General features: G+C 44.7%; 3 protein-coding genes across 15 annotated transcripts in view; 2 read left to right on the top strand and 1 right to left on the bottom strand.

The window, feature by feature from the left end:
• LOC308569524 (uncharacterized protein) overlaps positions 1 to 9,356 on the top strand; it is a 44,833-nt gene extending 35,477 nt beyond the window's left edge. For 4 of the 13 annotated variants that reach the window (XM_081163532.1, XM_081163541.1, XM_081163530.1 and 1 more), the window contains exons 2-6: positions 881 to 1,381; positions 1,585 to 1,666; positions 3,472 to 3,554; positions 4,558 to 4,684; positions 5,828 to 9,356. In XM_081163532.1, coding sequence (XP_081019658.1) covers positions 971 to 1,381; positions 1,585 to 1,666; positions 3,472 to 3,554; positions 4,558 to 4,684; positions 5,828 to 7,743 — 2,619 coding nt within the window. In that variant the 5' untranslated portion in view covers positions 881 to 970 and the 3' untranslated portion in view covers positions 7,744 to 9,356. Of the gene's footprint in view, positions 1 to 880; positions 1,382 to 1,584; positions 1,667 to 3,471; positions 3,555 to 4,557; positions 4,685 to 5,827 lie in introns of those variants that run through there. The other 9 variants (XM_081163537.1, XM_081163536.1, XM_081163529.1 and 6 more) reach the window with 5 other exon arrangements.
• Positions 1 to 22,996, bottom strand: part of LOC308569540 (uncharacterized protein) — a 62,934-nt gene that overhangs the window by 23,171 nt on the left and 16,767 nt on the right. The gene's annotated exons all lie outside the window — the stretch shown is intronic.
• On the top strand, positions 11,192 to 20,036 carry LOC308569554 (uncharacterized protein). Its single transcript, XM_081163618.1, has 7 exons — positions 11,192 to 11,207; positions 13,166 to 13,312; positions 13,883 to 14,386; positions 14,581 to 14,662; positions 14,900 to 14,982; positions 17,402 to 17,528; positions 17,976 to 20,036. The coding sequence occupies exons 3-7, from the start codon at positions 13,973 to 13,975 to the stop codon at positions 19,442 to 19,444; spliced, it is 2,175 nt and encodes a 724-aa protein (XP_081019744.1). The 5' UTR covers positions 11,192 to 11,207; positions 13,166 to 13,312; positions 13,883 to 13,972; the 3' UTR covers positions 19,445 to 20,036.

The raw sequence follows: 22,996 nt of genomic DNA, 5'->3' as shown, positions 1-22,996 counted from the left end.
GAAGAGTAATTTCCCCCTTCTGTTAACAATAAAACAGTATAAAGTGTTGGTCTGTGCATGAACATGGGAGGAGCGTTCAAAGTGAAGATAATGATTTGTGTTTAAATTTAGACCATACTCCTCTCTCAGTCTCCTCTTTTCCCAGGCTAAGCATACTCGGCTCCCTCAACCCTTCCTCATAAGGCTTGGTTTCCAGACCCTTGATCACATTGGTCACCCTCCTCTGCACACGTTCCAGCTTGCCCACATCCTTCTTAAATTGTGGCGCCCAGAACTGGACACAGTATTCCAGGTGTGGTCTGACCATTGCAGAAGAGAGTGAGACGGTTACTCCCCTTGTTCTGGCCAGGTCCTCCCAGGTTTCCCAGTACTTCCTTGCTGGTGAGGACCAGATCCAAGATAGATGATCCCCTTGTTGCTTCTTCCACCTTCTGGGAAATGAAATCTTGCGAATGTTGGAGATTCCAAGGGGTGGTGGGAGGGAGAGCAGCTCTTGAGGACCCCAGGGTTGGAACCCCCCTTCTAGCCTAGGGTCCAAATTACACACTGTACAAATGACTCACTTGTCAGTTACTGTTCTGACTGGATTCATAGACTGAAAATACTGAAAGGCAGGAGCAACCAGGCTTACTCGTATCACAGAAATCCCTTCAGATGCCTGCACATTTTGCATGGTAACTTTCCTTCTAGGAGGGCTAGAGGCTTGCTTCTCCTACTTCTTCCTTATGTTTGTTTGCTTGTTACAAAAAGCTCGGAGTCTGGGCTGTGTGGAGTAGAGGCCTGGTTCTTAGGAAGACTCAACCATGCTTGCTCAAGGAAGATCTTATCTTCTCCTGACAGTGTATGAATTTTATAACAGAACAATATATTTGCTTTGTAGGATTTGCTAGCAGCTCTCATAAGGACAGACAGAACTTGGCAGAAGACCAAGGATTCCTTCCGATCTCTTTGAGACTTCCTGAGAGCCCAGATGGATGAGCAAGACTCAGCTGGCAGTGAAGCAGGAAGAGACCATGCCATCAAAACCGAGAGCAGTGGGGCATTTTTGGAAAACTCTGTACAGAAGATCCTGGGGGAGGAGGACACCGTTTGCTCAGATATGAAGAGCAAGCAGTTCAAGCAGTTCTACCAGGAGGCTGAAGGACCTCGAGAGGTTTGCAGCCGACTCTACCACCTTGACTGTCGGTGGTTGAAGCCAGAAAAGCGCACAAAAGCTGAGATGCTGGACCTGGTGATCTTGGAGCAGTTCCTGGCTGTGCTTCCACTGGAGATGGAGAGCTGGGTGAGGGAATGTGGAGCGGAGACCAGTTCCCAGGCAGTGGCCCTGGCCGAAGGCTTCCTCCTGAGTCAGGCAGAGGAGAGGAAGCAGGCAGAGCAGCAGGTGAGAGAGACTTTCCTCTGGATACTCCCAAGGGGCTCCAAACAGGAGGGAGAGTATCCCCAAATTCTCTCCTAATGGTCCATATTTTTTTGGGGGGGGGGAACAGCCTAGGAATGATCTCTTATACCATAAAGTATTTGCCGCTGTCAATCCTTTCTGAATCCTTCTCCCCATTCTGTTTTGAATCCTTGTTGCTCTTTCAGGAAAAGGATCTGTTTGCAGAAATGGACCTGGATTCCTTTGAGACAGAGAGGATTCCATTTGACACCAAAGAGAGGCCAACGGGTAAGGAGGAAGGAGCTTTTTCTCCATTTGGTCACATACTGTGGATTTTGAAACTAATCTGCGGGTTCTTTTAATCTTCTTAGATTAAAATATAAAATATTTATATAAAATATAAATATATAAAATGGGTACAAACATCGTGCATGTACTCAGCAGGTGGCGCTGTGGTCTAAACCACTGAGCCTCTTGGACTTGCCGACAGCAAGGTCAGCAGTTCAAATCCCCGTGACAGAGTGAGCTCCCATTGCTCTGTCCCAACTTCTGCCAACCTAGAAGTTCAAAAGCACACCAGTGGAAGTAGATACAGTGGTACCTCGGGTTACAGATGCTTCAGGTTACAGACTCTGCTAACCCAGAAATAGTACCTCGGGTTAAGAACTTTGCTTCAGGACGAGAACAGAAATCGTGCTCCAGCGGCGCAGCGGCAGCGGGAGGCCCCATTAGTTAAAGTGGTGCTTCAGGTTAAGAACTGTTTCAGGTTAAGAATGACGCACAGAGTAAATTAATAATGCAGAGTTTTAAAGTGAAAGAATAAGAGCTTTACTGAGTTAAAATAAACTTCTTCATCAACAACATGGTTCAAAACAGTTTGACTGAGCTTACATACTGACTCTGCTCACAACTGACTCTGACTGCAATCTTACTGAGAACACAGAGAGAAAATGGCTGCTACTTATAAGGAGAATGAGTCCCATCTCAGAGCAGTTAGGCCTGAATAACTTTCTTAGGCCCAAATGATTGTGCAGTCCCAGCTCTTCCCAGCTTGCTTGGCTGCTTCTGCACTCGTGTGTCTCTCTCACATGACCTCCAGAAAGAACTAAGTTCTTAACCCGAGGTACCACTGTAAATAGGTGCCGCTGCAGCAGGAAGGCAAATGGTGTTTCCGTGCGCTCTGGCTTCTGCCACGGTGTCCCATTGCGCCAGAAGCAGTTTAGTCCTGCTGGCCACATGACCCAGAAAGCTGCCTGAGGACAAACGCCGGCTCCCTCAGCCTGCAGTGAGATGAGCGCTTCATCCCATAGTCCCCTTGGACTGGACTTAACCCTCCAGGGGTCCTCTGCCTTTACCTTTTACTACTAAAAGCACCCAGTGCTTTTCCAGCTGCACTGGCTCCTGGTGAAGTACAGGGTCGGATTTAAGGTCCTGCTTTTGACCTTTAAAGCCCTTCACGGCCTAGGACACTCGTATCTACGGGACCGCCTCTCCCGGTATGTCCCACGGAGAGCCTCAAGGTCCGTAAATAGCAACAGCCTAGTAGTAGTTCAATTATTTGGGACTCCATTTCTTCCCGAGGCTCTAATCTAACCTAGTGGTCCTGGGCCCTAAGGAAGTTAGACTGGCTTCAACCAGAGTCAGGGCCTTTTCAACTCTGGCCCCGACTTGGTGGAACGCTCTGTCTCATGAGACCAGGGCCCTGCAGGATCTGATTTCTTTCCGCAGGGCCTGTAAGACAGAGTTGTTCCGCCTGGCCTTTGGCTTGGAGCCAGTTTGATTCCCTCCCTCCCTCCCTCTCTTTCTTTTTCCTTTCCCCTTTTCTCCTCCTGCGATGAGGCTACATTTTAATATTTTAATGTTTCAATATTTTAATGTTGTATTTAAATTTGTTTTTAAGTTGTAACCATTCAACTTGTTTTTATTATTGCTTGTTAGCCGCCCTGAGCCCGGTCTTGGCTGGGGAGGGCGGTGTATAAATGAAAATTATTATTATTGTTATTTATTTGGTCCGTCTGTGGTTAGAGATGCACTAATTCGCCTCTGAGGAAAGCATGCACTCATGGTCTCCCACCTCCCTTTATTTCTCGCAGGTGACAGAAGGATGCCAGCAAGACCTCCTCATCCATCTTTCCATGGTAGCAGAGACGAAGCAGTGGCCGGAGAACCAGATGAGGTAAGGGAAGGAGCATTGTGGGGAAAGGAGCAGTCAGGGTTCCTCTGAGGCCGAGGAAATCTCGCTATTCCTGCTCTGTCTTATTGCTATATTGATGGTGGAATGCTAGTATATGTTGGGAAGCTGGTAAGAAACCATAGGAAAAAGTTGCCAGGATTCACCTAATCAGCCTTATCCGTTGCACAGTGGGCTTCTTCCCACTTTCCTCCTACTCTTCTTGCCCCCATGCGCCCCCTGAACTTTGCTTTTGCGCATCAGGAGAGTTCCAGCCCACAACAGTACACAGGGAGAGTAAAGAGGGGATCCTTCCCTCTGGCAACAGGAATGCTTTCGCAGACATATTTGTGATTTGAAATCCACTATGTGGAGTTCCACCCATTTATACAAAGATGAATACCCATCATTTAAAGACACGATAAAAAATGCCATTAAAACAACAACGCAGTTAACATGTAGAAAGCAACAGAGCAATGTCATGGAATCATTAAGAAAAAAAGCACTGAGTTATACCATAAAACTATATATCAAAGAAAATATAATTTAATGAATCATGTAATGCAATAACTTTTATGAAGGATTATTTATTGCAACAGCAGTCATAAAGAAGAAACGTGAAACACACAGAAAAAATGAGATATACAGGTTAATTGCCATGGTGCCACTTTGTGATAAGTAAGTGGGTTTTGGGTTGCAGTTTGGGCACTCGGTCTCTAAAAGGTTTGCCATCACTGCCCTAGATCAGTGGTTCAAGTAGGTAGCCATGTTGGTCTGCCGTAGTCGAAATAAATTAAAACAATTCTTTTAGAAGATATTTAAAAAGACTCTTCTTTTTAATGGGTTTCTTTTTATTTATTTTAATCTGCCTTTTCTAAGAGCTCACAGACTGTTTCATTCTCTGTTCTAGGACCTTTCTTGGTATTGATAACACTCTCACTGGTCAGTCATTACCTGTGTAGTAGGTGATCTTTATGCTAAGAGGAAGATACTTTTCATTTCCTTTTAGGGTCCAGTGTGCTTTGAAGATATAGCTGTTCATTTCACAGACGAGGAGTGGGCGTTGCTGGATCCTGACCAGAGAGCTCTGCATAAGGAAGTCATGGAGGAGAATGGTGGGATCATGAACTCTCTCAGTAAGGCTCCCTGTTGGATTGTGATATCTGTTTTGAAATTCTATGTGACAAACCTATATCTTGATGTATTTCTTTTCTTTTCTTTTTTAAAAGATATTTATTCAATTTTCACAAATTATAAAATCAAACACAATACAAACAAACACACACAAAAACAAACAAATATAATTTCAACTCCTTATTCTCTTAAACCTTACTTCACCGACCTCCTCATACCTCCCCTTTCTGCATTCCAATTTCAAATATTTCGTTCAGCAAATCCTCACCCTTAATTTAATCTAATTGTAATCCTTTCTTTTCCTTTAACCTAATCTTTACAGCTGTAGTTCGCTTACTTCTATAGCCGCAACATTTTAACACTCATTAATCTTACAATGTCTCTTAAGATAGATCTTAAATTTCTTCCAATCTTCTTCCGCCGTCTCTTTTCCCTGGTCTCGGATTCTGCCAGTCATTTCAGCCAGTCCCATGTAGTCTATCGCCTTCATCTGCCATTCTTCCAGAGTGGGTAGATCTTGTGTCTTCCAATACTTTGTGATGAGTATTCTTGCTGCTGTTGTAGCATACATAAAAAAGGTTCTATCTTTCTTTGGCACCAATTGGCCGACAATGCCCAGGAGAAAGGCTTCTGGTTTCTTAAGGAAAGTACATTTAAGTACCTTTTTCATTTCATTATATATCATTTCCCAGAAAGCCTTAATCTTTGGGCACGTCCACCAAAGCTGAAAGAAAGTACCATATATCTTGATGTATTTCAACAACGCTGCTTCTTGCATCTGGGATTCTAATACTCTTGCAGCTCACTGGATGTGGGGCTATCTGCTGTTTGGTCTGCAAATATTCTTCCTTCAGTAATGCCTTTTTAAACCATGATCTGGCTGGACTGAATTGAATTGCCCAAGCCTTTTAAAATGTAGGTTTTAAAGATGTTTGGGAAGTTGTTTGGGAAGTTGAAGAAACTTCAGTCAGGTGTTTTGTTTTTGTTGTGTCCATTTTTGTTTGACAAATGAGATGAGATTGGAGACGTTTCGGCTCAACAAAAGAAGTAAAAGAAAAGATCCTGGCTTTTTTATCTTTGTTGTTCTGATATTTAAGAGCTGCATTTCTTCCTGAAGCTCTAATGAATTTCTCTCTTGGTTGCAGGTGCTGAAGAATTGCAAATGAAGAATGAGGGAGACCCCGAGAGAATCCACACACAGGAGAAGCCGCTTAAATATTCAGGGTCTGGAAAGAGATTCAGTCAGAGCTCCCACTCAACTTCCAATCTAACAAATCTCTTGGGGAAGAAACAATATCAGTGTTTGGAATGTGGAAAGAACTTCTGTCGGAAATCCAACCTCACTTCTCATCAAATAACTCACAGCACAGAGAAACCATATCAGTGCCAAGAATGTGGAAAGAGTTTCAGTTGGAAGAGAAGTTTCACCTCCCACCAAAAAATTCATACAGGGGAAAAACCCTATCAGTGTTTGGAATGTGGAAAGAACTTCAGTCGAAAGGATGCTTTCACTTTCCATCAAAGAATTCATACAGGGGAGAAACCGTATCAGTGCATGGTATGTGGAAAGAGCTTCAGTCGGAAGCAAAGTCTAACTTTCCATCAAAGAATTCATACCGGGGAGAAACCCTATACGTGCTTAGAATGTGGAAAGAGCTTCCGTCAGAAGGATAGTCTCACTTCCCATCAAAGAATTCATACAGGGGAGAAACCATATCAGTGCTTAAAATGTGGGAAGGGGTTCTACGGGAAGAATATGCTCACTTCTCATGAAAAAATTCATACAGCGGATAAACCCCATCAGTGCTTGGAATGTGGAAAGAGTTTCCGTCAGAAGAGTGAGCTCACTTCCCATCAAAGAACTCATACAGGGGAGAAACCATATGAATGCATGGAATGTGGAAAGAGCTTCACTCACAGAGCTGGCCTCGTGTACCATCAAAGATTCCATACAGGGGAAAAACCATATGAGTGCTTGGAGTGTGGAAAAAAGTTCAGTTGGAAGAATATGCTCACTTCGCACCAAATAATTCACACAGGGGAGAATCCCTATCAGTGCTTGGAATGTGGAAAGAGCTTCAGTCGCAAGGATAGTCTCACTCTCCATCAAAGGATTCATACAGGGGATAAACCATATCACTGCTTAGAATGTGGAAAGAGCTTCACCCAGAGGGCCGCTCTCATGTCCCATAAAAGAATACATACAGGGGAGAAACCGTATAAGTGCTTGGAATGTGGAAAGAACTTCGCTCACAAAGCTGGTCTCATGTCCCATCAAAGAATTCATACAGGGGAGAAACCATATGAGTGCTTGGAATGTGGAAAGAGGTTCAGCTGGAAGAATATGCTCACTTCCCACAAGATAATTCACACAGGGGAGAATCCCTATCCATGCTTGGAATGTGGGAAGAGCTTCAATCGGAAGGATAGTCTGACTTCCCATCAAAGAATTCATACAGGAGAGAAACCTTATCAGTGCTTGGAATGTGGGAAGGGGTTCTATGGGAAGAATATTCTCACTTCTCATCAAAAGGTTCATACAGGGGGGAAACCCTATCTTTGCCTGGAATGTGGAAAGAGTTTCCGTCAGAAGAGCGAGCTCACTTCCCATCACAGAATTCATACAGGAGAGAAACCATATGAGTGCTTGGAGTGTGGAAAGAGGTTCACTCACAGAGCTGGTCTCATGTACCATGAAAGAATACATACAGGAGAGAAACCATATGAGTGCTTGGAGTGTGGAAAGAGGTTCAGCTGGAAGAATATGCTCACTTCCCACCAAATGATTCACACAGGGGAGAATCCCTATCCATGCTTGGAATGTGGGAAGAGCTTCAATCGGAAGGATAGTCTGACTTCCCATCAAAGAATTCATACAGGGGAGAAACCGTATCAGTGCCTGGAATGTGGAAAGAGCTTCACTCAGAGAGCCAGTCTTATGTACCATCAAAGAATTCATATGAGAAGAAACCATATCAGTGCTTGGAATGTGGAAGAGCTTCAATCAGAGGGCCAGTCTCACTTCTCATCAATTAACTTACCGTGGGGAGAAACCATATAATTTTTGGAATGTAGAAAGAGCTTTACCCACTCACCGTCAAAGAATTCATATGTTGGAAACCATGGAAATGCTTGTAATGTGAAATGAGCTTCAGCTGTAGCTCCAATTTCACTTTGCATCAAGAAGCTCACATTGAGGAGAATCATAGAGTCTCAGAATTCTGGAGTTGTAGCATTTGAGAGGACTCTCTGTGTTGTCTAGTTCACCCACCTGGAATGTAGGAATCTACACTATGGCAGATGAGCATGCAACCTCTGCTTAAAAACCTCCATGGAAGGAGAACCCAGCTCCTTCTGAGGCTGCCTGTTCCACCGTTGAATAGCTCTTACCCGTGGAAGGTTCTTCCTGATGTTTAGTCTGATTCTCTTTTCTTGCAACTTGCATCCATTGCTTCATGTCCTATCTCCCAGAGCATAGCAAAACAGCCTTCCTTCATCTTGTCCCCTCTCCCATGAGACAGCCCTTGAGATATTTGAAGATGGCTATTATAGCTCTTCTCAGTGTCTTCTTTTCTAGGCTGACCATTCCTCATAAGGCTTGGTTTCCAGACTCCTCTGCAACCATTCTGGTTGGCTTGTTTTTTGTTCCTGTTCCATGGTGTTAGGGACTGGGCAGAGGAGGAATGGTGGAGACCACCTCCCCAGCCTGACCTTTCCAGAGAAGAAGACAGTTCAGAATTACAACAGGGGTTTGAGGGAGGTCACAGCTCAGAGGCAGTTGAGGGGGAAAGCTGGGAAATAAGGGGACATGAGATGGAGGAAGAGGAATCACCAGGAGGGCAATAGCTGACAGACACAGTGTCTTTGGAAAGCATTCTAGACCTCCATCTCCCAGAACCCGGCAAGCCTTGAAAGTACAGTGGTACCTCGGGTTACATACACTTCAGGTTACAGACTCTGCTAACCCAGAAATATTACTTTGGGTTAAGAACTTTGCTTCAGGATGAGAACAGAAATCGTGCTCTGGCGATGCAGCAGCAGGAGGAGACCCCATTAGCTAAAGTGGTGCTTCAGGTTAAGAACAGTTTCAGGTTAAGAACAGACCTCCAGAACGAATTAAATTCTAAACCTGAGGTACCACTGTAGAGCAAAGGGCCCTCAGCGCCACCTGTAGGGGAGAAGGTGACAAATGAGGGAGAAAAAGGGAAGAAGAAGAAGAGTTTGGATTTGATATCTCGCTTTATCACTACCCGAAGGAGTCTCAAAGCATCTAACATTCTCCTTTCCCTTCCTTCTCCACAACAAACACTCTGTGAGGTGAGTGGGGCTGAGAGACTTCAGAGAAGTGTGACTGGCCCAAGGTCACCCAGCAGCTGCATCTGGAGGAGCGGGGAAGCGAACCCGGTTCACCAGATTACGAGACTACCGCTCTTAACCACTATACCACACTGGCTCCCAGGGAGTGGAGAGTCACCCAGGACAACACCATTAGTCCCAGAGGCTGCGTTCCAAGCCTCTGTCTATAAATATTGAATAAAAAGCAGGTGGTAAGGACTTTTCATTGTCTGTTCCTGGCAACCTGCTGTAGGGGCTGTTTCCTCTGCTGCCTGACATGTAGACTAGTCTGCCTTTTATTGTATGTCAAAAAATTCATTAAATTTCCTTCTGCCCTCACTCTTTTGGATGCTTCCTTGATTTCATTCTCCAACGCAGGATCACTCTGGGCATTTTGGTCAGGGAGACGAAAGCACGTTCCAAGTCCTACTTTTCGAGTAGACAGCAGAGAGGAATGTGGGTCTTGGTTAAGTGGGGAATAATTTACACTCTGGTTTTGAAAAGCTGAACTAGTTCTAACTGAAGAACGAAACTTAGAGCTGAATCCATAGCTTATATGCCATTCTTCCTTCCCCTACCAAAAAACTGAAGCTTGCAGTGAGAGACGCCTACCTTGTTGATTCTAAGATGGCTCTCATGTGAACTTAGTCTCTGCCACATGAAACCATAGGCCAATGGGTTTCGCTTTTTTTATACCCGCCTCTCTAAAATTGGGATCTCATCTAAGCTTCTGGCTCCTCAAGATATTCCTGCTGGGGCAGAGCTGAAAACTTAAGTTTCTAAAGCGTTATTGCCCCTAGGATGGAGTTCTGAGGCTTTTTAAAAAACTGGATTTAGCTCCTAGCACACAGTGATTTCACTATGCCCTTGTTAGAATTTCAACGGATTCAGCAAACAAATTGGGATACTTAGCCCTAGAATTACAGTGCTGCTTAACTCAGTTTTTCCTCTGATGCTGTGTCACTGGCATTGAGATCAGCTGTGCCCTGAGAACATTTATGCATGTTTCCTGCATACCTGCAGTTACAGGAAGGCAGATTGTGCCCTTCATTGATCATTTGAGCATCTGCAAGCCAAAGCTTATTAAAGTATAAAGTGGGGGAGAATACAACTCTTTCCCAAAACCTTTTCTCCCAGGACCTTTTGTTCTCCAAGAGAAGAATTTCAAAAGGAGATTGCAGCGTGAAACTGCTGGGCTGCAGCTGATGAATTCTGTCACCTTTGGCTGGAATGGGGATAATAGATTCTTCTGTGTTATTCTGATGTACGTGTGTTTGTTATTTATTTATATTTATTTATTTTATTTATTTATGAAGCTGGGGGACCTGAAGTGCTAGTTCCAACTGGTTTTAAATTGAAGAACGAAATTTACAGCTTAGCTTATATGCCGCTTCCCCTACCCAAAAACTGAAGCTTGCAGTGAGATACACCTACCTTATATTAACCAAGCTTTTGAATAGATTTTATGGAATAAATGAAAAAAAGCAAAAATATGTTTTGAATTTTGGGAGAGTGCTGGGGGTGTCAGCTACAAAACGACGGAGGAAGCGTGGCTTAACATCCAACGGCTGCCTTGGAGCCTGGCGTAGCACTCAGTCAGAGAAGCAACAGCCCCAGACAACCTTTCGCATCCCCTAGAAAGGCAGCGATGTTCTGCTGGTCCTGATTGTAGAAAGCGCTCCCCCCCCCTCTCTCTCTCACACACACGTGTCGTCCCTGTTTAACAACATGGAGTGTTCCTCAGTACAAGGGGAAATACAGGAAGGTGCATGAAAGCCCCACTATCGGTTGACCCACCGGGATGACCCCTCCTCCTCCTCCTGTCCTAGGAAGGCGACTCCTGCTTCTTGCAGAGCCTTTTCCCTGCCAGCTGCTCCTCCCGTTCCTGGCCAAGGGAGGGAGCAGCTCAGAGCCCAGCCAGGACGCCCCCCCCCCAAATGAAGCCCCTCCTCCGGCTGTGCGCAATGCACAGATCTGCTTCGGAGAGAGGAAGCGCAGAGAGGGGTGTGCTTGGTGCGCTCATATTTGCAAGGGTTAAAAGGAGCTGAGCGGATTACTGGAGGGGGAGGGAGATCGCGGAGGGGGTGGGGCCAGATCCTGCCGGGCAAAGCTCCCTCCCCCGCGTCACTTCCTGCAAGTTTTGTCTGTCTCCTGCGCAAGGGCTGCCTTGGTGGCCCCTCGGGGGATTAGGTGAGTCTCCTCTCTCTTCCCCCTTTGGGTGCAGGGGGGAGAAGGGGGTCCCAGGGCAGCCGGGGGGGTGTATTCGAGAGGGTCCTGTGCCTGTCATGCATGGGGAGGGAAGCCAGGGAAGGGGCGAATTTTCGGGAGGAGGTTTGCAACGGTGCCCTTTGTAGGGATGCGATGCTCGCCGCTTTGGCGAGGAAACAATGGGCTGCAAACAGCCCCCCTGCAGATCTAGGAACCAGCCGCATCTGTTAGAAGAGGTTGCAGCCAGACGGAAACATTCCGACATAAAATCCACCCAAACAATTAACGCAACTTGACCTATGCAGTAAATAAATAAGGAATGTTGGAAGATGGAGGGTATAAAAAGTGCGTCTTCATGCGCCGAAGAGTTAAATCTATGGAACTCCCTCGGCAGGAGGCAGGGATGCCCACCAAGCTAAATAACAACAATTAACTATTATTATTATTATTATTATTATTATTATTATTATTATTATTATTATTATATTTATACCCCTCCCATCTGGTTAGTTTGCCCCAGCCATACTGGTCAGCTTCCAACACGTATAAAAACACAACAAAACAATAAATAATAAAAATCCAAAACAATATAAAAAGTCACAGTAAGATTAAAATAAACAACTTATATAAAATAAAACAATATTCAATAATGCATTATAATCTAATAGTAAACAGTAAAATTAAACATCAACAAATAACAATTAAACAATATACACTTATCAGTTACAGTGGTACCGCTGGTTAAGAACTTAATTTGTTCTGGAGGTCCGTTTTTAACCTGAAACTGATCATAACGTGAAGCACCACTTTAGCTAATGGGGCCTCCTGCTGCCGCCGCGCTACCACTGCACAATTTCTGTTCTGAAGCAAAGTTCTTAACCCGAGGTAATATTTCTGGGTTAGCGGAGTCTGTAACCTGAAACGTCTGTAACCTGAAGTGTATGTAACCCGAGGTACCACTGTACAATAAAGAATTACTAATCCATAATCTATAAGAATAAAGGAAAGTCTCAATGCAGATAATATGACAAAACATACAAAACCATGTAGATGGTTTTAAAAGAGCAATGAGGCTGATTCATGGTTCCCACGATTCTATGGAGGAAGCCAGGGCTCTTCGAAATGCTCTGATCCTACTTTGCAAACACAGTGCGGACGGGGCCTGAGTCTCTGCCTGTTGTCTTTGCCCTTTCCTTAAGGAATAACCTTTTATTGGGTTTTATAAGCAAGGGTCGTAGGAGTAATAAATGATACAAATAGATAGATGGAGTCTTTTCGTGTCATCTCTAGATCACAAAAATACAACAATAAATTTGCAGGCAAATCCACAACATACAGTGGTGCCTCGCAAGACGAAAATAATTCGTTCCGCAAGTCTCTTCGTCTAGCGGTTTTTTCGTCTTGCGAAGCAACCCTATTAGCGGATTAGCGCTATTAGCGGTTTAGCGGCTATTAAAGGCTTAGCGGCTAAAAGGCTATTAGCGGCTTAGCAGCTTAGAAAAGGGGGGGGGAGCGAAAGGACTCGCAAGACGTTTTCGTCTTGCGAAGCAAGCCCATAGGGAAATTCGTCTTGCGAAGCGCATCGAAAAACGGAAAACCCTTTCGTCTAGCGGGTTTTTCGTCTTGCGAGGCATTTGTCTTGCGGGGCACCACTGTATGCTGAACTATAGGTGGTCAGGGCATGAGTTCCTGGTTTGTGAAATGGTTTAAACAAAGCCAGAAAAAAGGGAAACAGCAGAGTTAACAGTCCACAACACATGGCCAGATTCCTAGTCAGGACCCCTTGTTGAATGAGGAAGAGTAATTTCCCCCTTCTGTTAACAATAAAACAGTATAAAGTGTTGGTCTGTGCATGAACATGGGAGGAGCGTTCAAAGTGAAGATAATGATTTGTGTTTAAATTTAGACCATACTCCTCTCTCAGTCTCCTCTTTTCCCAGGCTAAGCATACTCGGCTCCCTCAACCCTTCCTCATAAGGCTTGGTTTCCAGACCCTTGATCCTCTCAGTCACCCTCCTCTGCACACGTTCCAGCTTGCCCACATCCTTCTTAAATTGTGGCGCCCAGAACTGGACACAGTATTCCAGGTGTGGTCTGACCAGGGCAGAATAGAGTGAGACGGTTACTCCCCTTGATCTAGGCAGGTCCTCCCAAGTTTCCCAGTACTTCCTTGCTGGTGAGGACCAGATCCAAGATAGATGATCCCCTTGTTGCTTCTTCCACCTTCTGGGAAATGAAATCTTGCGAATGTTGGAGATTCCAAGGGGTGGTGGGAGGGAGAGCAGCTCTTGAGGACCCCAGGGTTGGAACCCCCCTTCTAGCCTAGGGTCCAAATTACACTCTGTACAAATGAATCACTTGTCAGTTACTGTTCTGACTGGATTCATAGACTGAAAATACTGAAAGGCAGGAGCAACCAGGCTCATTCTTGGCACAGAAATCCCTTCAGATGCCTGCACATTTTGCATGGTAACTTTCCTTCTAGGTGGGCTAGAGGCTTGCTTCTCCTCCTTGCCTGCTTGTTTCTTGAATAAAGCTAAGAATCTGAGCTGTGAGGGGGTACAGGCCTTGTTCCTAGCAAATCTCAACCATGCTTTCTTTTTTCTTCTCCTGACAGTGTATGCATTTTATAACAGAACAATGTTTTTGCTTTGTAGGATTTGGTAGCGCCTCTCATGAGGACAGACAGAACTTGGCAGAAGACCAAGGGTTCCTTCTGATCTCTTGGAGACTTCCTGAGAACCCAGATGGATGAGCAAGACTCAGCTGACCCTGAAGTAGGAAGAGACCATGCCATCAAAACCGAGAGCAGTGAAGGATTCAGGGAAAGCTCAATGCAGAAGATCCTGGGTGAAGAGGACACCCTCCACTCAGATGTGCAGAGCTTGCTGTTCAGGCAGTTCTGCTACCAGGAGGCCAAAGGACCTCGAGAGGTTTGCAGCCAACTCCACCATCTCTGCCATCAGTGGCTGAAGCCAGAAAGGCACACGAAAGCTCAGATGCTGGACCTGGTGATCTTGGAGCAGTTCCTGGCTGTCCTTCCACCGGAGATGGAGATCTGGGTGAGGGAATGTGGAGCGGAGACCAGTTCCCAGGCGGTGGCCCTGGCCGAAGGATTCCTCCTGAGTCAGGCAGAGGAGAGGAAGCAGGCAGAGCAGCAGGTGAGAGAGACTTTCCTCTGGATACTCCCAAGGGGGTCTGAACATGAGGGAAAGTATCCCAAAATTCTCTCCTAATGGCCCATCCTTTTTTTGGAAAGCATCCAAAGAATGATATCAGATACCACCAAATTTTCCCCCTCAGACATTTCTTTTCTAATCCATATTCTCTGCTTTAATCTTTGTTGCTTCTTCAGGGAAAGGATTTGTTTGCAGAAGTGGGCTTAGATTCCTTTGAGACAGAGAGGACTCCGTTGGACACCAGAGAGAGGCCACTGGGTAAGGAGGAATGGGTTTTTTCTCTGTTTGGTCACATTCTGTGGATTTGGAAACTAATCTGCGGGTTCTTTTAATCATCTTGGAGAAGACACTGAATTGTGTATTTTTGCACAACTAAAATATGAAATGGATACCAATGTCTCACATGCACTCAGCAGGTGACACTATTTTTTTGGTCCATCTGTGGTTAGAGAAAGCATGCACTCATGCTCTCCCACCTCCCTTTATTTCTCGCAGGTGACAGAAGGATGCCAGCAAGACCTCCTCATCCATCTATCCATGGTAGCAGAGACGAAGCAGTGGCCGGAGAACCAGATGAGGTAAGGGAAGGAGCATTGTGGGGAAAGGAGCAGTCAGGGTTCCTCTGAGGCCGAGGAAATCTCGCTATTCCTGCTCTGTCTTATTGCTATATTGATGGTGGAATGCTAGTATATGTTGGGAAGCTGGTAAGAAACCATAGGAAAAAGTTGCCAGGATTCACCTAATCAGCCTTATCCGTTGCACAATGGGCTTCTCCCCCCTTTCCTCCTACTCTTTTTGCCCCCATGCGCCCCCTGAACTTTGCTTTTGCGCATCAAGAGAGTTCCACCCCAGAACTGCGCACAGGGAGAGTAAAGGGGGGGATCCTTCCCACTGGCAACAGGAATGCTTTCGCAGACATAGTGATTTGAAGACCACCATGTGGAGTTCCACCCGTTCATACAAAGATGAATACCCATCGTTTAAAGACACAATAAAAAAATACATCAAGATATTAAAGGAAGCACCCAGACTTAAAATGTGCAGCACAACATTCCCATTAAAACAACATAGCAATTAACAGGCAGAAAACAACAGAGCAATGTCATAGAATTCTAGAATTGCAGAATTGGTAGGGACCTACTTACTTTGAATGAACTGAAATCTCCAGGGCCGGATCTGCTGCATCCAATAGTACTAAAGAAGCTTGTGGGTTTAATTTCAGAGCCTTTGTCTATTATATTTGAGAAATCTTGGAGAACAGATGAGGTCCCTACAAACTGGAGGAGGGCAAATGTCCCCAGCTTTAAAAAGAGGGGAAAAGGAAGAACCAGTTAACTACAGACCGGTGAGCTTGACATTGATACCAAAGAAGGTATCAGAACAGATAATTCAACATTTGGTCTGTGAGCATTTAGAAAAGGATGCTGTGATTAGTAAGCATGGTTTTCTCCAAAGTAAGTCATGCCAGACCATTCTAATTTCTTTTTTATGGCATTACAAACCTGGTGGATCAGGGGAATGCTGTGGACATAGTGTATCTTGATTTCAGTAAGGCTTTTGACAAAGTCCCCCATGATATTCTCACGAGGAATATGGTGAAATGTGGGTTGAACGAGGTAACTGTTAGGTGGATTTGTAGCTGGTTTACTGATTGAACCCAAAGAGTTCCTCGTCATGGTTCCTCGTCATACTGGAAAATAGTGACAAGTGGGGTGCCGCAGGGATCTGTCCTGGGCCTGATGTTGTTCAACATCTTTATAAACGACTTGGCTGAAGGATCTGAGGAGTTATTAATCAAATTTGCAGATGACACCAAACTGGGAGGGGTAGCTAATGCCACAGAAGACAAAATCAAAATTGAAAATGACCGTAACAGATTGGAGAACTGAGTGCAAGCTAACAATGTGAATTTCAGTCGGGACAAAGCTCAGGTTCTGCACTTAGGCAGGAAGAACCAGGTGCACAAATATAGGATGGGGGACACCTGGCTTACTAGCAGTACATGTGAAAAGGATCTAGGGGTCTTGGTGGACCACAATCTTAACATGAGTCAACAATGTGATGCAGCAGCAAAAAAAGTGAATGCTATTCTAGGCTGTATCAACAGAAGTCTAGTATCCAGATCAAGGGAAGTAATAGTTCTGCTCTAATTTGCCTTGGTCACACCTCACCTGAAATACTGTGTCCAGTTTTGGAAGCCACAATGTAAGAAGTATGTTGACAAGCTGAAATGTGTACAGGGTGACTAGGATGATCAAGGCTCAGGAAGCCAAGCCTTATGAGGAACGGTTGAGAGAGTATGTTTAGCCTGGAAAAGAGGAGCTATGATAGCCATCTTCAGATATCTGAAGGGTTGTCACATGGAGGATGGAGCGAGCTTCTTTTTTCCTGCTCTAAAAGGCAGGACTCGAATAAAAGGCTTCAAATTGCAGGAAAGGAGCTTCTGACTAGAAATATGTAAAACCTTCTGACACAGCTGTTCAGCAGTGGAACAGTCTCACTCCGGAGGGTGTGGACTCTCCTTCCCTGGAGGTTTTTAAGCAGAGGTTGGATGGCCATCTGTCAGGGATACTTTAGCTGAAATTCCTGCATCGCAAGGGGTTGGACTAGATGGCCCACAGGGTAATAGAATCCTAGAGTTGGAAAGTACCCAAAGGTCATCTAGTCCAACCACCAACGAAGGACAGTCTACAGTTTCGCAAGGGAGTAGCAATTATATTTCATTCTGTTAGTTGGGCTAGATGAGGGGATTTGTAGCTGGTTGCCTGACAGAATTTCAAGAAGATGAACATAGATGGTCTGTGGTGCATGAAACCCTAGATTAATGGGTTTCTTTTTCTTTTTTTTAATCTGCCTTTTCTAAGTGCTCACAGACCAAATGTTTGATTATCTGTTCTAGGACCTTCCCTGGTGTCGATGACAATGTCACTGGCCAGTTAGCCTAGTAGATAATCTTTATGCTGTCTTAGAGGAAGATACTTTTCTTTTTCATTTTAGGGTCCGGTGTGCTTTGAAGATGTAGCTGTTCATTTCACAGACGAGGAGTGGGCGTTGCTGGATCCTGACCAGAGAGCTCTGCATAAAGAACTAATGGAGGAGAATCATAGAATCATGGATTCTCTTGGTAAGGCTCCCTGTTGGATCACAATATCTGTTTTGAAATTCCATACGTATATCTATGTGACAAATCTCCAATATTTTGATGGAGCTCAGCAGGGCAACCTATAGCAGCTGGGATTCTAACACACCCACAGCTCTAAAATATTTGCCTGCAAATATTCTTCCTCAAGTTCTGTCTTTTTAAACAGTGATCAGGCTGGACTGAACTGCCAAGGCCTTTTAAAATGTAGGCTTAAGGTTGTAAGCGAAGTTGAAGGAATTTCAGTTGGGTTATTCGTTTTTGGTTGACGAAAGAGATGACTTGACATTGGAGATGGAGCAGACTCCATATTGGACTCAACATAATCCATCAAAGAAAATAGCCTGGTTTTTTTATCCTTGTTTTTCTGACTTAGAAGAGCTGCATTTCTTTTCTTGCTGAAGCTCTAATGAATTTCTCTCTTGGTTGCAGGTGCTGAAGAATTGCAAATGAATGAGGAAGACCCTGACAGAATCCACACACAGGAGAAGCCGCTTAAATATTCGGGGCCTGGAAAGAGATTCAGTCAGAGCTCCCACTCCACTTCCAATCTAACAAATCTACTGGGGAAAAAACTCTATCAGTGTTTGGAATGTGGAAAGAACTTCTGTCGGAAATCCCGCCTCACTTACCATCAAGTAACTCACAGCGGGGAGAAACCGTATCAGTGCTTACAATGTGGAAAGCGTTTTAGTTGGAAGAGAAGTTTCGCTTCCCATCAAAAAATTCATACAGGAGAGAAACCCTATCAGTGCTTGGAATGTGGGAAGAGCTTCAAACGGAAGGATGCTTTAACTTTCCATCAAAGAATTCATACAGGGGAGAAACCCTATCAGTGCATGGAATGTGGAAAGAGCTTCAGCCGGAAACATAGTCTGACTTTCCATCAAAGAAGTCATACAGGGGAGAAACCCTATACCTGCTTGGAATGTGGAAAGAGCTTCAGTCAGAGGGCCAGTCTCACAGTCCATCAGAGAATTCATACAGGGGAGAAACCATATAGGTGCTTGGAATGTGGAAAGGGGTTCTACGGGAAGAATATGCTCACTTCTCATCAAAAAGTTCATACAGGGGAGAAACCCTATCAGTGCTTGGAATGTGGAAAGAGTTTCCGTCACAAGGGCGAGCTCACTGTCCATCAAAGAATTCATACAGGTGAGAAACCGTATCAGTGCATGGAATGTGAAAAGAGCTTCACTCAGAAATCCAGTCTCACATCCCATCAAAGATTCCATACAGGGGAGAAACCGTATGAGTGCTTGGAGTGTGGAAAGAGGTTCAGTTGGAAGACAATGCTCACTTCCCACCAAATGATTCACACAGGGGAGAATCCGTATCCATGCTTGGAATGTGGAAAGAGTTTCAATCGGAAGGATAGTCTCACCCTCCATCAAAGAACTCATACAGGGGAAAAACCATATCAGTGCTTGGACTGTGGAAAGAGCTTCACTCAGAGAGCAGGTCTCATGTACCATAAAAGAATTCATACAGGGGAGAAACCGTATCAATGTATGGAATGCGGAAAGAGCTTCACTCACAGAGCTGGACTCGTGTCCCATGAAAGATTCCATACAGGGGAGAAACCATATGAGTGTTTGGAGTGTGGAAAGAAGTTCAGCTGGAAGACAATGCTCACTTCCCACCAAATGATTCACACAGGGGAGAATCCCTATCCATGCTTGGAATGTGGAAAGAGCTTCAATCGGAAGGATAGTCTCACTTCCCATCAAAGAATTCATACAGGGGAGAAACCATATCAGTGCTTGGAATGTGGAAAAAGCTTCACTCAGAGAGCAGGTCTTATGTACCATCGAAGAATTCATATGAGAAGAAACCATATCAGTGCATGGAATGTGGAAAGTGTTGCATTCAAAGAAGAAGTCTCACTTCTCATTGAGTAACTCACAGTGGGAAGTAACTACCTCAGTGCATGGAATGGGGAAAGAGCCTCAGTCGGAAGAATAGTCTTACTTCCCATCAAAGAATGCATAAAGAGTAGAAACCATATAGGTGCATGGAATGTGGAAGGAACTTCAATCAGAGGGCAAGTCTCACTTCCCAACAAAGAACTCACAGTGGGCAAAAACCGTATCAGTGTGTGGAATGTGCTTCACCTGGAAGGAAAGTCTCAGTTCCCATGAAATAATTCATACAGGGAAGAAACCACATCAGTGCATGGAATGCAGAAAGGGCTTCACCCAGGATCAAAGTCTCACCATCAAAAAATATGTTGGAAACCATAGAAATGCTTGTAATGTGAAAGGAGCTTCAGCCGTAGCTCCAATTTCACTTTCCATCAAGAAACTCACAATGAGCAGAATCATAGTCTCTGAATTATAGTGTTGTAGTATTTGAGAGGACTCTGTGTGTTGTCTAGTCCACCCTGTTCCTGGCAATCTGCCGTGTGGGTTGTTTCCTCTGCTGCCTGACACGTAGACTAGTCTGACTTTTATTGTATGTCAAAAAAATTCATTAAATTTCCTTCCGCCCTCACTCTTTTGGATGCTTCCTTGATTTCATTCTCCAACGCCGGATCATTCTGGCCATTTTGGTCAGGGAGACGAAAGCACGTTCCAAGTCTTACTTTTCTAGTAGACAGCAGAGAGGAATGTGGGTCTTGGTTAAGTGGTGATTAACTTACAGTCTGGTTTTGAAAAACTGAATCAGTTCTGACTGGCTTTAAACTGTGGAACGAAATTTACAGCTGAATCCATAGCTTATATGCCACTCTCCTTCCCCTACAAAAAACTGCAGCTTGCATTGAGGTACACCTACTTTGTTGGTTCTAAGATGACTCTCCTGCTAACTTGGTCTGTGCCACATTGATCAATGGGTCTCTCTCTCTCTCTCTCTCTCTCTCTCTCTCTCTCTCTCTCTCTCTCTCTCTCTTTTACCCACCTGTCTAAATTTGGGATCCCGCTGGGGTGGGGTAGAGCCAAAAATTAAGGTTCTAAAGGCTTGTTGCCCCTAAGATTGAGCTCTGAGGGTTTTAATATATATATTTACCAGATTTCGTCCCTAGCTCACAGATCCTTTACTATGCCCTCATTACAGTTTCTGTGGATGCAATAAACAGGCAAACAAACAAATGGGGATACTAGAACCACTTCCCTCACTCCTTACCTTGATGCTTTCTCGGTGGGATTGAGACGGGGTGTGTGGCCTGAGAACGTTTGCAATTCTTGTAAAGCTGTGGTTGCAGGAAGGGTGATTGTGCCCTTCATCGGTCATCTGAAGATTTACAAGCCAAAGCCTATTAAAGTATAAAGTGGGAGAGAACATAACTCTTTCCCAAGACCGTCTCTCCCAGGACCTTTTGTTCTCCAAGAAGCGAGAATTCAGCATGAAACCCCCGTGTTGCAGTTCCTGAAACGGTTCAGTTCTGTCACCTTTGGTTGAAATAGGGATAAAAGATTCATATGCCCCATGTGTTATTTAGCTAATTATATTGACATCCCATCTTTCTTCCAAGGAACTCAAGGTGCCATATGCCACTCTAGAAATCTGAAGCTGGGGGACCTGAAGTGCTAGTTCCAACTGGTTTTAAACTGAAGAACGAAATTTACAGCTTAGCTTATATGCCACTTCCCCTACCCAAAAACTGAAGCTTGCAGTGAGATACACCTGCCTTGTTGATTCAAAGATGGCTCTCCTGCCAGCTTGGTCTGTGCCACATGAAACCAGAGATCAATGGGTATTTCTTTCTTTTTTTACCCACCTCTCTAAAATTGGGTTCTCATCTAAGATTCTGGTTTACTGGGGCTCCTCAATATATTCCTGCTAGGGTAGAGCTGAAAACTAAGTTTCTAAAATTTTATCGCCCCTAGAAATTGAGTTCTGAGGTTTTTTAAAAAATTGTGCCCTTCATTGATCATTTGAGCATCTGCAAGCCAAAGCCTATTAAAGTATAAAGTGGAAGAGAACATAACTCTTTCCCGATAGCTTTTCTCCCAGCATGAAACTGCTGGATTGCAGCTCATGAATTCTGTCACCTTTGGTTGGAATGGGGAGAATAGATTCTTATGTGTTATTCTGGTGTACACGTGTTATTTATTTTTATTTATTAGCTAATTATATTGGCATCCCCCCTTTCTTCCAAGGAGCTCAAGGCACCATACATGGTCTTCTCCCAGCAACACAGGGAAGCAGGTCAGGCTAAGAGACAGTGACAGAGTGGGGATTCGAACCTCGGTCTCCCAGGTCTTACTCAGCTACGAGTGATCACCGAAGAAGAAGAAGTCATCCATCCAACACTCTCCACCAGCCTTTCTCAACCTGGGGTCTCCTCAATGTGGGACAACAGCTCCCATCTTCCCTGACCACCTTAGGGATGATGGGACTTGTAGTCCAACATCTGGGGACCTAAAGTGGAGAAAGGCTGCTCTACACATTACACCACAGTGGCTCTCTTATGCATGGCGACCCACACCAGACAAGCCCCTTCTTTCTCTGGGGGAATGTGTAAGTGGGACTCCTGCTTCTCTCAGAGATTTCTCACCAAGGTCCTATGGCCTGCTGGGGACTCCTTTGTTGGGTTTAGCATCCTCTTGTATTGATGCTACCATGTTTTTTACGATGACAAGGACATGGGATCATAGGGGGCTCCTTTATCCCACGTCAGAGCTTTGCTTCAACTAGCTCCAATTTGCCTCCACAGACTGCAGCCATTCTCCAAGGTTTCAAAGATGAGACATTCCCAGCCCTACCTGGAGATGTTGGGGGTTGGAGGACCTTCTGTATACAAAGCAGGTGTCCTAGGATGGAGCTACAACTCTAGGATGGTCACTGTGGTTCATCAAAAGTTCCAGGCACCTTGCACAAAGTCTCCCACAGGGTTGTCCTTTGATCCACCAGGGCCTCTTTGCTGTTTGGTGAACATTGCTGAAGTTGATGGTTCCTCAGGCCTAACAGGACCCAATTGACAGTCACACCTGAGAGTTCTTTGAAGCATGTTTTTTTCTGGCTCTTTCTTGGCACCTGGAGCCAAGGCCAAGAGTCCAGGGTGTTGCCTAGGAGGTGGACCTTCTTAATCTTTCCGTTATCAAATTTGTGGTGATTTATTTCTCCAGCCTTGGGATTTCTCCCAAGATAGCCTTGGAGACCAATAATAACATAAACATCAGAAGATCAGGCAGCATGAGACAACTTTTTGTAACAAGCCTGCCAGAACTCAGAGTTAAGTATTTCAAATGCCACAGAGAGCCTGGTCTGGGCACGTTGTAACAGTCAAGGGTCATGTCGGCACAAGGTTTTTTGTTGCAGTCTTTGCTTCTGCAAGAAGATTTAGGGATTTAAAGAAGCATCACACACGTCCCTTTGTGACCTGCAGTTGGGGCGGTTAATTATGAATACTCTCACTGTTTTGACACTGAGCTCAGTGAACATGAAGGCAGCATCTAGAACACAACGGATCACAAAATCTTTAGCAGCTCAGTATGACGATAACATATTAT

This window comes from Podarcis bocagei (assembly GCF_964188305.1).
Source record: "Podarcis bocagei genome assembly, chromosome: 12".
NCBI classification, from domain to species: Eukaryota; Metazoa; Chordata; class Lepidosauria; order Squamata; family Lacertidae; genus Podarcis; species Podarcis bocagei.
The sequence above is the reverse complement of the archived record's forward strand: the minus strand, read 5'-3'. Positions and strand labels throughout refer to the sequence as shown.